Source organism: Melopsittacus undulatus, chromosome 15 (assembly GCF_012275295.1).
Source record: "Melopsittacus undulatus isolate bMelUnd1 chromosome 15, bMelUnd1.mat.Z, whole genome shotgun sequence".
Lineage (NCBI taxonomy): Eukaryota > Metazoa > Chordata > Aves > Psittaciformes > Psittaculidae > Melopsittacus > Melopsittacus undulatus.
Genome location: NC_047541.1, coordinates 4,993,133 through 5,007,771, shown reverse-complemented (window position 1 = coordinate 5,007,771; position 14,639 = coordinate 4,993,133). Strand labels below are relative to the sequence as shown.

The window sequence follows — 14,639 nt, the reverse complement described above, 5'->3', positions numbered from 1 at the left end:
CCAGACAGTTCTTTATCCACCAAGTGCTCCACCTATCAAATTGATGTCTCTCCAATTTAGAGACAAGGATGTCATGTGGGACAGTGTCAAACACTTTGCACAAGTCCAGGTTGGTGACATCAACTGCTCCATCCCTGTCCATCATTTCTGTAGCCCCAACATAGAAAGCCACCAGATTGGTCAGGCAGGATTTCCCCCTAGTGAAGCCCTGCTGGCTGTCACCAAGCACCTGGTTGTTTTACATGTGCCTTAGCATGCCTGCCAGGAGAATGCTCCCAGATTTTACCAGGCACAGAGGTGAGACTGACCGGTAACCAACTCTCCATCCAGTCTTCAAGGGGAAAAATGGTGACAACAGAGATAACTACCCTGCACCCTCATGTTCTCCTGGCACAACTACCTTTAGCTTACAGCAGAAGCTGCTACATAGGCTAAGCTGAACCCTGTTTGTCTGTTTTAGTGGGCAAAAAGGTGATTTTCCCTGCAAATACTGGAAGGGGAAAAGAGATAACAGTGGCTCTGTACTACCCCTATGTGCTGCTACAATCTCCATCCAAACAACACGGGTTTAAGACTGCACTTTTCCTTCTTCTGGAAGGTGGTAAACTAGGGCAGGGCAGGGCAAGCAGCATGTAAACAGTTCTTGAGGGCTGGAAAAATGAGAATAATAATTTAATGGACTGCTTGGACACATCTTCACAGCTTCATTGTTACATCCATCCCCTCACATGGACACTTGGCTGCTGCTGCTCTTGCTCTCCAGGCAGTCTGCTCGCATGGAGCAGATTATGTTCCCTTTCACCCTGGCTGCTGAAACAAGGACATTGGAAGCCATTCTGCCCTATTCTGGCTATTTACATGATGGCCTCCTCTTTAACAGCTCCTAGTAAAAACATACATACATCATCAGCCAGTTAGCCTTCCATTAGGGAAGCTTTGTCCCCATACAATTGAAGTAACAAGTTGTTTACTGGAAACACTTCCAAAAAGGAAAAGTAAGGGTCAGCAGACATGCCAAAACTCAAGTCCAGAGCAAGCAGAAGTTTTACTTCTCCTCTTGTCCTTTTTGTTAATAGCTGCATAAAGTAACAACCCAGAAGGATTTTGAGGGTACTTCTTCATGGTCACCAGGGACTTGAACCCTCTTAAAGCATAACAAGAGCTCCAAGATTTTAGTTGAAGTGAGCATATACTTTAAACCATATTTAACCCCAGCAAACCCATAGACCTGGGCTCGGGGGGAGGTGACAAGTACAAGCAAGTGACACCACAAGGCTTCTTCATTCATGTTCTGCTGAGAAAGTTCTGGGTTTAGAGATGTGCACCTCGCTGCCGCCGCTCCCGTTGGTGGTTGTAGTGATGATGTACTGGGTGGTGGGCTGCTGAGTGCTTGGTTGGGATTCCAACGTATCCGTGGGGACTGGGGGCTGGGAAACACCGACCTGGACCTCACTGGGGAGCGAAGAGTTTTGTTTGGCTTCCAGATCAGGCTGACCTTCAGATATCACATAGTGAGTCTGCATGGGGAATATGGAAAATCATCATCATTGCACTTTGTCTGAGTTCCCTGTTCTAATCGTCTGTAGCTTTCCTGTTGCTGTGCTGGAAACATTTTGGTATGAACTTGGAAATTAAGTTTTATTTCATTTAAATGTATCCAAGAACAACCTAACACTTGTCCTCTGTTTTCAAGTACATTGGGCTACTTTGTATTTGGTTAACTTATCAATGGTTAAGCTAATGACACAATCAACCTGTCATTAGAAGTTATAATAGCCATTCTTAATACTACTCTCTCAAAGTTCTTTGTTCTCCATATGCTCTACAAGTTGCATTTCCAGTATTATACAGAACAATCACCTGCCTCCTCATGCTAGATTGCTTGCAAGGTAAGACAGCAGTGACTCTTAGTCTGTAATCCTACAAGGTAACAGAAAGCTGGCAAAATTATTCTCTACTCTGTGTGCCCCAGTATTCACTTTGGCATCTTTATACCATTCAAACTGTATGCTTAAAGCCTGATACATGAGTCTGGATTAGGAAAACCCAAAAAGGCCATGATGGTTCTTCTTACCTGAGTAACTGCTTTCACTTGCCCCGTGTTCACAGTGGTGACTGGTGTACCCACAGCAGTCTCTGTGATCACATACTGGCCTTGGGGAATGGTCATCATCTGGATCTCAGATGCTGAAAATGGAAATTGGAGAATCAAGACCTTCAGTCAAATTTAAAAGCCACCTTGAAGGATTATGTCTTACATCAGTAGCACATCAATCCTGAAACAGTGGCTGTTAAACAGCAGTTCAGGTACTGTAAAGCCTTGTAGACAGACCTCAAGAGGTTTAGTGCCAGCTAACATGAGCTGCAGGTTTGGCAATTCATTCATAGACAACATATCCTGTTCTCACCTAAATCACTGTATTACCACCCAGAGCTGCATGGAATAGTTTCATCATATCCTCAATTTCATCCAAATTTGAACTAGTCCCTACCCAACGCATGCAGTCTTGCTGAATACAACATCCCTGGAATAAAGGAGCCCAGTCTGCCTGCTCAAATCACACACCAGGTCACCGTGGACCTACAGTACAACTGCTACTACAACCATTTTCATTTGTCTGAAACTATTTCTCTCCTTAGATGTGTATAAATATTAATCACAAGTCTCAATGAGCTCTGAAAATACTACCCCATTTGGTAGCTGGAGGAATGGAGCACATCTTAGTCCCATATGTTAGTCAGATTCCTAGTGGGAGCTGCTGCTGCCACTTACAATAGCTCCGAAACGAGTTCCATGTGCTGGGAAGATACGTGTGCTGGACTGAAGATCCCTGCTGCTGCTGGAGGGTTTGGGTTGGTGTCGATGTAGCTGTCTGCATCTGTGAGGGGCTGAGCTCCTGCTGAGATTGTTGTGAGGAGGGACTCAAAGGCTGAGCCCCAACCTAGGAAAGGTAAAAGCATTCTCAGTGTAGTAAGTTACACATATATCTTGTTCTAGTAAGGGAAAACATGGTGGCAGGTTCTATAGCATATCCTATGTGACTCCTTGTAAGAAGGGAGTCTCCTCTCCTCTCTAGCCACCCTTTAAATAGAACAACATGGTGATAAGGTCTCCCTGCAGCCTTCTTTCTCCAGGCTGAACAAGCTCAGTTCCCTCAACCTTTCCTCACACAGCTTCCCAGTCCTTGGATCATCCTCTGGGCCCTCTCCAGCCTGTGTAGTCAGGACAAAAACTGAACCACCCAAAGCATTGAGAGCTTCAAGTATTTGAGGAATGCCACTTTCCATTTACATCTTTCAATTGGCTATGCTGAAGTTGCACTACCTGTGCTGATGACTGCGGTGCTGCCGAAGGCTCTGTGACCTGGATGTGCTGCACCTGGATAGCATGCTGGGTGTAGGTCTGGGGGTCGTGAAGCTGCCCAACGTCCACTGTGGAGTGCTGGGACTGGTGAGGTGAGGTAGCCTGGGAGGAAAATGGAGATAACAAACATAATAGCAAAGCAGCAGTCCTGTAAACCTCTTCTGTGACACAAGCTCTGCAACAGTGAGCTATGAGACTTCATGAGACCATGGAGCACTCCTGTTCAAGCCACTGTTTCCCCTCTCCTTGCTACTGGGAGATCGAGAAATACATTTAACAGATGTAATAGCACTGAGATTGGTTACATCTTAAGTCACCCCATTGAAAAGGATGTGCTAAGAGCATAGAAGCTGGCAACCAAAGGGTCTGAAAACCACAACCATCATTCTTTGTAAGCTTCTTTATACAAAATATATTTATAGTCTATAAAATAGAAACATCCTCAAGATCTGCATATCCAGAACTGGTTTTTGATACCACTCTGTATCAAGACAAGTGCTCACAGACTTACTCATTAAAAGTTTTTTGGAGCAACACCTGCTAATGATACCAATTGGTGTAATTTAATTACAGGTCTAAGATCTTGATAAAATTAATACTAGCAATCAGTATTCATGCTCTCGTATCATTACAACAGCCATTGTCAATATTAACTGGGGCCAGGCCATTATTTAGTCTTTATTAACCAAATTCATAGCTTTACTTGTAATGAGGGGCCAGACAGAACAGGCAATTGCAGACTCAGATACAAGCACGTGGTACTTTCAGCTTCACCCAGTGGATACCAGACTTGAAGGCTATGCCCATTCATTACAGCTCCCTAAGTTAGGTTCCTCAGCTCAGTTGCTCCAGTTACACTTTGGTTTTATTTGCAGGAAGCACAGAAAATAGATATTCTACCAGGGGACACAAAGGGGAAAAGCCAGCAGCTCTCTGTACTTCCACACTTTGGCTCTGGCTGACTGAGAACAAGGAAGAACAAATTAGGCTTCAACTGCAAAACTGGGTCACCCACTGACCCACTTTCCCAGGTGCTGGAAAACCTTCCTCGAGCAGACTTGAGCAAAGCTGCCCAGATAGGCACAACTAAACTGAAGCAGTGCTTAGTGTCCGGCAAGCAGACCAAGCCCAGCAGGATTTATGCACAATGCATACAATGGCAACCCTCTGATCAACCAGTTTATCTATGAAGAAGTATTCACCACTCTTTGTAACTACTCCTTAACAAAATTCCAAGTGCTCCAGCCCCAAGAATGCAAAGGGCTTGATATGGAGGGAGTCAAAAGCACATCAAATCCCCCACCAGGCTACTCACCTGGGCCACTTGCACAACCTGCAGCTGTATGTGCTGAGGCTGCTGCAAGCCAGTTGTGGGTTGAGACACTGGGATGTACTGGATCCGCTGGTAATCTCCCTGGGGAGTCCGGTAGTCCGTGGTGAGGGTCTGGGATATCTCTGTCATTGCCTGGGTCAGCAAGTCTGTTGTCTGAGGAGGCAGAGAGAGATACAGATCAGCATCAGTTGACATCATATTGTCAACTGGACTGAGTACTTCCACAGGGCTCTAGTTCTTTTCATCACACCATTGGGCCTAGACATTGATTAGAAGAGCTTAATGTGTACAGAGGATGGGGTCATAAGCAGTCATCAGGGATTATCCACTAGAACTGGTCTAAATGTGATGGTCAGGACCTTTGAGGACTAATTTATGCAATAACAATTAAATAATTAATCTTCTGACTTAATACTACACTATTAGACAACAAAAATCCTGCATTTGTCAAGAGCTGACTTAGTTTTCAAGTCACAAAAATGCTTCTTGGACATACTCCACCTTCCCTCCTCACCTACCAGGGTGAGACTTTTCTTAACTGTATTGCCTAAGTGTGGCACTTGGCACCCTCAGGTTTATGAAGCCACCAGCATCCTGATTGAATCTACACATTTTAAAGCAGAACAGTCTTTTAGCCACTTACAGTCTTCAAATAAGAAGTTTTAAGTTGTGATCAATAGGACTTTTAAAGCTATGCAGCATCCCAGCACTACTAATGAACACAAAGCTGATTTTTCTAGCCCCAGCTTTCACCTCCATAGCAGCTGATGTATTAACAGTAAAGAGCTCAGCTACTGGAGGTATGCATCAACCAGTACTGCACTGTCCAAAAGTGTCCCTGCCCATGGCAGGGGCATGAACTGGATGATCTTTAATGTCCCTTCCAACCCAAACCAATCTGGGATTCTGTGACTATAGAGATCCTGTCTCCTCTGCACAGTTTGCTCCAGTCACTACTAAACAGAAGCCACTCTTTCAAGTGGTGTGTGTCAAATAAACACTAAGACCAGAGGGCTTCGGGCTGTTTGTTTCCCTCTGTTGGCCTCATTTAATGTGTTCCAAGTGCTTACCACAACAGTCTCGCCAGTAGTGCTGTCAGTGGTTAGAACAGCAGGAGTGGAGCTGATGACAGCCGTCGCCAGAGGCGCGTGGATCGTGTTCGGGAGCTGAGCAAACTCTGGGTGCTTCTTGCGGATGTGCTGGACCATCTTGGTCTGCAGAGAGATGCAAGAGAGCATGAGGAAAACAGTCAGTAAGTCTGCTTCAGGTCAACTGACGGAAAACAGCATCACAAAGTTCATACAATCATGGAATGGTTTGGGTTGGAAAGGATCTTAAAGCTCATCCAGTTCCATGGGCAAGGGACCCTTTCCACTGGAGCAGCTGCTCCAAGCCCCTGTGTCCAACCTGGCCTTCAGCACTGCCAGGGATGGGGCAGACACAGCTGCTCTGGGCACCCTGTGCCAGCGCCTCAGCACCCTCACAGGGAACAGCTTCTGCCTAAGAGCTCACCCCAATCTCCCCTCGGGCAGGTTCAAGCCATTCCCCTTGTCCTGTCCCTGCATCCCTTGTCCCAAGCCCCTCTCCAGGTTTCCTACAGCCCCTTTAGGCACTTGAGCTGCTCTCAGGTCTCCCCTTCTCTTGTCCAGGCTGCCCCAGCCCAGCTCTCTCAGCCTGGCTCCAGAGCAGAGCTGCTCCAGCCCTCACAGCATCTCCATGGCCTCCTCTGGCCTCGCTCCAACAGCTCTGTGTTCCTCTTGTGCTGGGGGCCGCAGAGCTCAAAGCGATACTCCACATATGGTCTCACAAGAGTTGTTGGTCCTTAGAGCTATCTGATGCTGAAATGATGCCCCAGATATCACAGCTTTATACAGCCAAATATTTCGGGGACCTTGTCACCTTTTCTGCATTTTGTTCCCCTACTCCTCTCCTCTGTAACTATCAGGGAGGAATTTCCAAGCCTTTCCCTTTGTAACTGTATTCTGGTAACATTACCATATGTTCTTTCCAGTTCATTCCCTCTATTTAGGGAACTATTTTGCCATAAAACAACCAGGCTGTGCCTGCCTTGTCAGCAGGCAGCATGAAACCAGCACTCTGACTCAGAATGAAACAGCTTTGCTTGTGGACTGACAGATACCACAGTGAAAAGAGCTGGTTTTTACACTCAGCTATATAACAGCCCTCATACCTTGCTGCTGTACTGCTTGGAACAGTGAGGACAGCAGACTGGAGGGGTGGCAATGGTGCCTGTGAGCTGCGTGTGGGTGCTCAGCATGGGATCCGGCTCTCCTGGGCCTGCAGGACGCAGCTTCCGGATGCTTGGAGGTAGCTCAGCACCAGGATGGTTCTTCAGGATGTGTGCTTTGCGCTTACTGGCACTCTTGTACACCTGCAGGGTAAAGATCTGGAGTGAAAATGGTGCACCCCTGATGTCTGTAGAGAAAATAGCTACCAGTTATCCTCATCTGGAAGGTCTGCATGTTGCTTTAGATACTACATTTAGTTCAAGCCCCAAACAATTACAACATAATGCAGGAATATACATTTACCTTCCAGTGTTTAATCAACCCATAGAAGCAACTCTGTCTTGTGTAGCATGCAGAAGCCATTGGAGACTACGTCATATGCCTCACCAAAACATCAAAGCAGGACATCAAAGAGGAAAACCCTTTTTGCCCCATACCTGAAGGTCAAATGTCAGAGAAGCCACTGACCACCAAAGCTGTAATTTGTCCAGTGTTAGTCTGTCATGAGGGTTGATGCCTCCATTCTCACACCAAGCATCACATTGTTTGAACAGCCCTTATTGATCCACATACTCTTTTTAGGCACATTGACAAATGAATAGTCTATAATACTATTTAAAACTATCTGGGTTTCATTTCCCCTTAAACAAAAGGAAGGAGGCATCATGAAAGAATGATGACAGTCAAAATATGCTCCCTGACAAAGGCCCACATGCATAAAAAGCAAAGGCCAGGGAATAAGAGCAGGAACCCAAAAGCAGTGCAGGAGCAGCTTCAGGCTTCACTGAACACTGGGAATGACTGGCATGTGACTAAGCAGCTTAAAATAAAAGGGGTTAGAGGCTCACTTTTAGAACTGATGCAGAAACCAAAAGGAATGAGTGTTCAGTAATTAACAGACAGATTTACTACTTAGTCCTGGGTAGCAGAAAGTTAGGCAGGTCTAAGGGTGAGTGGCTGCTGGCTGGATCGTGGTATTAAGTTTTCCAGCTCCAAAGACAGGGGAAGGAACTGCAGTTTTCAATTAGCATTCAGCTGCCTTGGCTTAAGTGCATTTCATCTTAATTCATTTGTTGGACGATACTGCAGGAATGTTGCTGGCAAGCACCCCAAAAGCTAGCTCTAAACCCTGCCAGATGTTTCTATGCAGAGACAAATTGGTTGCATACAGGTCTAGGACTGAATTATCTTCCTATGGGTGTCTTCCTTACATACCTTATCACAGTACTGACAGAAGTAATCTCTGTTGGGTTTGATGATGGGCAACGTGAGCTCTGGCACCTCTTCTATTTTCATGTCTGGATGTCTCTTTGATAAATGATTCACCTTAAGAGGAAGAGGCACAGAGAAAAAGAGAGTATTACAGCTGGAAGGAATTGCTGCTTCTCCTCAACATGGATAACAGCCAGCCCAAAACTGGAGTGATGGGAGCCAGCAGCACAGAAGCATTTATTGCTGCAAGGGTTCTTGTGCATTCAGTCTGCTGCTGAAGGTCTTGCTAGATCTCACTCACAGTTCCTCTAATCAAATGAAGATGGGAAGGGGTAGACCAGCTTGCCAGAGCTCTTGCAGCAGAAGGAATGTAAAAGGTCTCTATCCAGGCAGGCCTTTGCTAGCCAAAATTACAACCCTCATGAAATACTTGCAAATAAGCTCTCCTGCTGCATAACACCCTTTACATAGTGGCAGTTAGAGGACATGGCCAGGAGGGGCTCCTCAAGAAGGGGAAGAAGCAAAACATAGCAAGACAGGAAAACTGAGGCAGTACAGCTGAACCAGGTGATAGATTCATCTCATGTTCTGTTAAATACATATCAGCCAGCATTACTTAGTGTTGAAATGGGATAGTGACAACCAAGCACACAGCAAAGGCACACATGAAGACACACAGCTTTAAAACAAGATGTATCATCTTAGCTATGAAGTTCACCCAGTTTCACAGCATCCTTATGTTCCAACCATCGAAATTCCATCTCCATTCCTTAACTACGAATCAAACTGGGGAAGCTGGAGCGCTCACCAACATGCCCCTGCGGCGGAAGCCCATCATGCAGAGTCTGCACTTGAACATGAAGCTCTCGTAGTCAGTGGAAGCAATCCGAGGCTTGAAGGTCTTGGAGCGGCTGATCCGATCTGCTTTCTTGGCCTCCCTCTCTGGGTTGTGCATCCTCTGCATGTGCTCTCGCAGTTTGTCCTTCCTCTGGGAAAGAGCAATCAGGCAGGAAAGCATCAGCACTGCTACTGCTACAAGAGCCACAGTGCAAGTTGCTCAGATATGTCTCTTGGGCTCACATCCTACCATAGTGCTGAACCTACTGCCTGGATGCAGTCCACCCTTTCTAGAGAAAGGTGCTGTCTAGAAAGTGCTTCTTCACCCCAAAGCATCCAGCCCTTCAGTATCCCATAAGAACCCAAGCGACAAGGAGCAGGCTGCTGCCACCACAGTCTTCCTGGCTCACAGTCTGCTCCATGTGTTCTGGTGGGATCTGGAAAGGCATCTGGATGTCCTGTGCTGACAAGATGGATGCCACAGACACAGGCATCTTGGCCAGGAATGTTATTCCTGGTTTCAGCAAGAGGTTTCCTAATATCAGCAAGAGCTTTTCTTAACTAAACTAAGCAATATACCCCAAGCACCTGCAACTGAGCTGCATAATGACCCAGTTCTTCGTGAGCAGATGGAAGTGCCCTTTCCTAGTATATTATTAGAAGTCAGATTTGACAGGTGAGATGCCTATGCTAGGGTGAATTCTGCCCCTTGCCCATCAGAAATCACTGTTGTCACTCCCATATGACACAAAGCAGCACATGCAACTTCCACGGGATCATTCCATCCACCTTGGAGAACACGAACTCATCTGCTTGGAGAAGGGCAAAGAATGGTGCTCCTCCACCTGCATCAGGAATAACCCAGTGAGGACCCCTTTACCTTGAACTGCTTGCCACACGTGGAGCACAGGAAGTCCTTGCGGTCCGAGTGGCGCAGCATGTGCAGGCGCAGCTTGTCGGGGCGGCAGAAGGCTTTGTCACACTCTGTACACTGGTAGATCTTCTCTGAGTGGAAGCTGCGGACGTGCTTCTTCACCTGCAGCGGCAGAGGGTAAAGGGAATTCATTCAGAAGAGAGGAGTATGGGGTAAAACAGTGCAGGGAACTCAGCACGAAGGAAGAAGGTTTTAACAGTTCTCCCATCTGCTTTGGTTTATAAAGTGCTTTACTGGAACAGTTGATCCCTTGGCAATTGTTTCCATAAAGCCAAAACATTTGTATTATGCATCTGGATGGACAATTTCATTTCCTAAAGACTGATTCTCAAAGCTATTGTACAGTCAGACACTTAATAGGTGGCCAAAGACCACCATGTACTAGTTTTACTGCATCATCCTCGAGTTACAGCATTTATCTGAGGTTCCTTATCTTCATTTATAAGAAATCTAAACACAAGCACCAATTCCTTTGGTGTACTTTGGGTCTGTTCCTGACCCATCCAGTGTTTTGGGGTTTCCCCACCTCCAATAAAGTAACTAATGAGGTTTGACATTTCAAATCCAACCACTACTCAATATGTGGATCCCTGATCTTTGCTGTCTCCTAGTACTTATCTGAAGTGGAACAACTTGGTATTTGTTCCACATCAAAGTATTCAAGTAGGCAGCAGTATGTGGTGACTAGACTTCATGATTCACATAGCACCAGCTGAAAAACAAGGTTTAATCTCCAAAATAGACCTGAATTTCTGGAAACAAAAAGCCATGGGATGTCCTTCTGGCTTGGTGAGTTCCAGAGGGAAGTTCATGGGGCATTAGGCTGCAGAACAGCAGCTCTGAATCATCCCTTTTCTTTGTTCAACCATTACAGAAAAGAAAGGGGGTTTGCCAGGATGGAGTTAGGTTAGTAAATGACTTCTGCATCCCTTCCTCTCTAACCTATTGGATAGTCTATCAGCTTCTACTGATTTAAACTGGATTTCTATTTAAATCAGGCAGCTCAGCAAAATTTCTCAACCTCTACGTCCCTAGGAAAGGTAACGAATGTGTGCATGGTACCACTCGGTTCTTCCTTCCTGAACATCAAAACAGCATCCTGGAATTCTATTAAGCATCTTCTGCAGTGGCTCTGCACACTGCATGAAGTCGTTCCATTACTCACTACTGCAGTGTAACCTCTTTCCCAAGCAGAATGCAGGGAAGAAGAATAAGCTCCCCACCTGAAGCCAAGGGAGAAGGCAGGAAGCAGAATATCCTGATCTGTTCTGGTGTTTCTGCAAGGATTCAAGTGAATTATCCTGACAGAAACAGGCAAGGGATTAAAGACTTAATACCATCATTTATTTTGCTTCAGAGTCTGAATGACAGAGGACAAGGGATATTGAAGCACATGCAGAAAGACGATTCCTTTTTGTGCCAAAGATCTGCACTGATTGAAGGTAGTCAGGACCTCTGGAACCTTTGGAGAACAAGGAACAACTCTTCCTGCAGTGCAGTGCCAGACTGAGGTACTATCATGCAGCAGAAAGAGCACTTCAGGGGCATAAGACAGCATCTAGCAATGCTTGATCACTTCCTTTTCAATTTCCAACTGAGATGGACCCCTTTACCTTGTGAGAATGAACTGACATGCAGCATGACCCAAGAACAGCACTGCAAAGCTCACAAACAGAGGGCTTACAAGAGACCTGGAAGGCAGTGCTTCCAACCTGGAAGGCATCTCACCTGGATGAAGTCTGGAAAGCGTTTCTTGCAGGTAGGGCAGGTGAAATAGCCATCGCTGACATGGATGGCCACGTGGTCTTTGAGCAGATCCAGGCGGTCAAAGGACTCAGGACAGAAGATGCAGGAGTATGTTTTCTGGTCCATGTGGAACTTCATGTGGCTCTCGAGAGCCCCACTGTTGATGAAGCCCTTGTTGCAGATGTCACAAGTCAGAGGGCAGTTCCCCTCCCGCCCGTGGAAGCGGAGGTGCTGATCCAGTTTGTCCTTCTCCCTGAAGGCCTTCCCACACTGGAGGCATTTGAAGGGGCGAAAGGATTTCCGGATGAAGAGGTGCTGAAGAGCTGCATTCTGCAGGAAACAGAGCCTGTTATTATTATCTATAGATTCCACATCCATTTTCAAGGTTAAATATACTTCAAAACCAAAATACTTTCATGTTACACTGTCCCCATTTCACATAAGCGAAGGCTGTAATAGGCAGAACTTCAGGGATAAACCTGCAGTTCCACACCATTAGGAACACACAAAGCAGGAGTTTCCTCTCCAGTCTCTGTTTGCTGCCCATTTGTTTTGCCTTTAGCATGGCATTTTCCTGGTACACACCTGGCCCCTAAAAATCAGCCTCTGCACCCATGATCGCCACAGAGATGTGCAGCAGTGGTTTAGCATTGCCTGGAGAGCTTCTGGTGGAACACACAGTCAAGAGATGCTAGCCTAAAGCTTTCTGTTACCATCAAAAAGAACAGAGTCTGAAACGATTCCAGCAGGGGCAGAATGGCAGGTTTCCCAGCAATGGCTAAGAACTTGTGAGCAATTTGCCTGTCTTTGCTGTTTAGCATCCATCATATGCTAGAGCTTGAAAATGAAGAAGAGAGATGAAAGACAAACAAAAGTGCTAAATCAAGAGGAGCGCTGATAGATTCTGTTGTCTACTCAAAAGACAGTTGATTATACACAGTCCAACTTGAAATTGCTTTTCCTGGTAGTGCAAGAAACAAGAAGAATATGGTGAATGGAGCATGATGGGCTTTATGTGAATATTCATCTTAATGTTCTGGGCTGCTCTTCTCTGGTTTTTTCCACTCCAACTGCACACAATTTGTCTTTTTAGCCCCTGCTTTGCTTTGGTGTGTGCTTTCCTTAGGGCTACCTTTCCTGTATCATTCCATGATTGTTATCTCTTCCTTTTCTCCCCTTCAGATGAGTGTTACAGAGTCCCAATACCAGCACTGTCTGCTGGAGGAACAGATGCTGCTGGACATGCTGCCTGTAGAAACAAGCAAGTGTGGCTTGCACCTGCATTTCAGTATTGGATGAGGGTTTGTATGTTGCCAAGTTGGAAGTCCATCCTACCTCTGCATGCATGAAATATCACCAATAGTGTACTGAAAGCACACTGCAAGAAGTCTAAGGAATATCTGCTCTTCTCCAAACTGAGATCTATACCTCATCTTTTACTGCTGTCTTCCCTTTTCAGATGTCACACACAGAGCCTACATGATGATAGTTCAGAGAAATAGCACTAGAACATCCCTGGCACCTGTGTTTGAATACAGTCAACGCTACACACTTCAAGAGACATGTGCCAGAAATCTGCACACAGATTTCCCTGTTTCCTTTCTCCTCCTCTTGTAACAATGTCTGGCCTGACATGTGCTGTGTCTCTTAAGTGTGTGCCAACAGCTGACATGGAGAAAGTAAAGTCAGGAGCAAGTCTGCTGGAACGAGAGAACAGCTTGGGAATACTGTGAAGTGCTGTGCTAGGGATTATATTAGGGAACCTGAATGATCCTTTGCACCATCTGAACTGCAGAGGGAAACCTATACTTTCATTCCAGAAAGAGGAAGATGACAGCAACTGGGTTTGTTGCTGAATTGTCATCATCTTCGTTCTCCATTTTACCAGGGGAGAAGCGAGAATAATGGGAAATAGATAGATCTGCTTAAGTCACACCATGAGTGAGGAAGACAGGCAGGTGCTGGGTGAAAATTCATGTGTTGCTTGGATTCAGAAATAGGTACTTTTCCCCTTAACTAGAGGGATATGCTAAGAAACCAAATAGTTCAAGAGATGCACTTCAAGTTCTTAGCTCCACTATTACCATACTTCGCTATCTGATCACTGGTAAGGTACCAGGATCTGACTGGTTAAGACTTCTATACCATGTAAATCAACATAGTCCCATTGCTATCTCAGAGGCTCCAGGAGGGTGAAATGTTTTACTGCCTTTTGGTTAAATAAGCTAGCAGCTATTACAAAGAACAGAAAAAGAACTAAGTGTTGTCTCATCAGCTGGTAACACTGATCCAGTGCAAACAAGTGCACAGACAGATCCTCCCAAAGTAAGGTGGTTATTATAGTATTTCATCCAGCAGTTTACACCTATAATGTTCACCTTAAACTTGCAATGAATTAGTATGGAAAGAACTAGAAGAATGCAAATTGTTATTCAGTTAACACTTAGCTCTGGACATTGGCTGCTCGAAGAAGAACAAACGTGACAATTTACAATGTGGAGGTCAATAAGGAAACACTAAACAGAGGCTGGACAAAACAACACGGAGGATGATGTTGTTATGTACCATTCCATTAGATACAGCAAAAACCCAAACCAAACCTACCTGCAGCTCCAGCTGAGCAGGCAGCATTGAGGGAGAGAAAAATAGTTATGTTATGCAATGGACTTGAAACCAGAAGCCTTCACTTCTGCAGGTCACCACGAGGGCCAGCTCTTGTAGCTGGAGTTAACTCTTTACTTAGGCATTACTCCTTTGAGGTTCTTGCCTTAGGAAACACTAAGCAGATCCTCCAGGTTTACCCTGTAGCAGTAAATGCCTGAGGGGAGTTAAAGGGCAATGATAAAACCCACAGATCATCTTGAGGGTGTTTTCTCAGAGCTCACTAACAGTGATGTGATGCAGACTGCAGAGCCACGGTGAGAATGAAATGCTTTTAGCAGAAGGGAATAACTAAGGCAGGAT

General features: G+C 45.6%; 1 protein-coding gene across 6 annotated transcripts in view; it reads right to left on the bottom strand.

Moving 5' to 3' along the window:
* Nucleotides 1-659: 659 nt before the first annotated feature.
* PRDM10 (PR/SET domain 10) overlaps nt 660-14,639 on the bottom strand; it is a 40,816-nt gene continuing 26,836 nt past the window's right edge. For 5 of the 6 annotated variants that reach the window (XM_034069497.1, XM_034069496.1, XM_034069499.1 and 2 more), the window contains 11 exons: nt 11,658-12,005; nt 9,876-10,031; nt 8,967-9,146; nt 8,162-8,272; nt 6,889-7,089; nt 5,768-5,911; nt 4,680-4,850; nt 3,326-3,466; nt 2,774-2,942; nt 2,075-2,187; nt 660-1,517 (listed from right to left, as the gene is read on the bottom strand). In XM_034069497.1, the coding sequence (XP_033925388.1) occupies nt 1,281-1,517; nt 2,075-2,187; nt 2,774-2,942; nt 3,326-3,466; nt 4,680-4,850; nt 5,768-5,911; nt 6,889-7,089; nt 8,162-8,272; nt 8,967-9,146; nt 9,876-10,031; nt 11,658-12,005 (1,971 nt within the window). In that variant the 3' untranslated portion in view covers nt 660-1,280. The remainder of the gene's footprint in view (nt 1,518-2,074; nt 2,188-2,773; nt 2,943-3,325; nt 3,467-4,679; nt 4,851-5,767; nt 5,912-6,888; nt 7,090-8,161; nt 8,273-8,966; nt 9,147-9,875; nt 10,032-11,657; nt 12,006-14,639) is intronic. The other variant, XM_034069500.1, reaches the window with a different exon arrangement.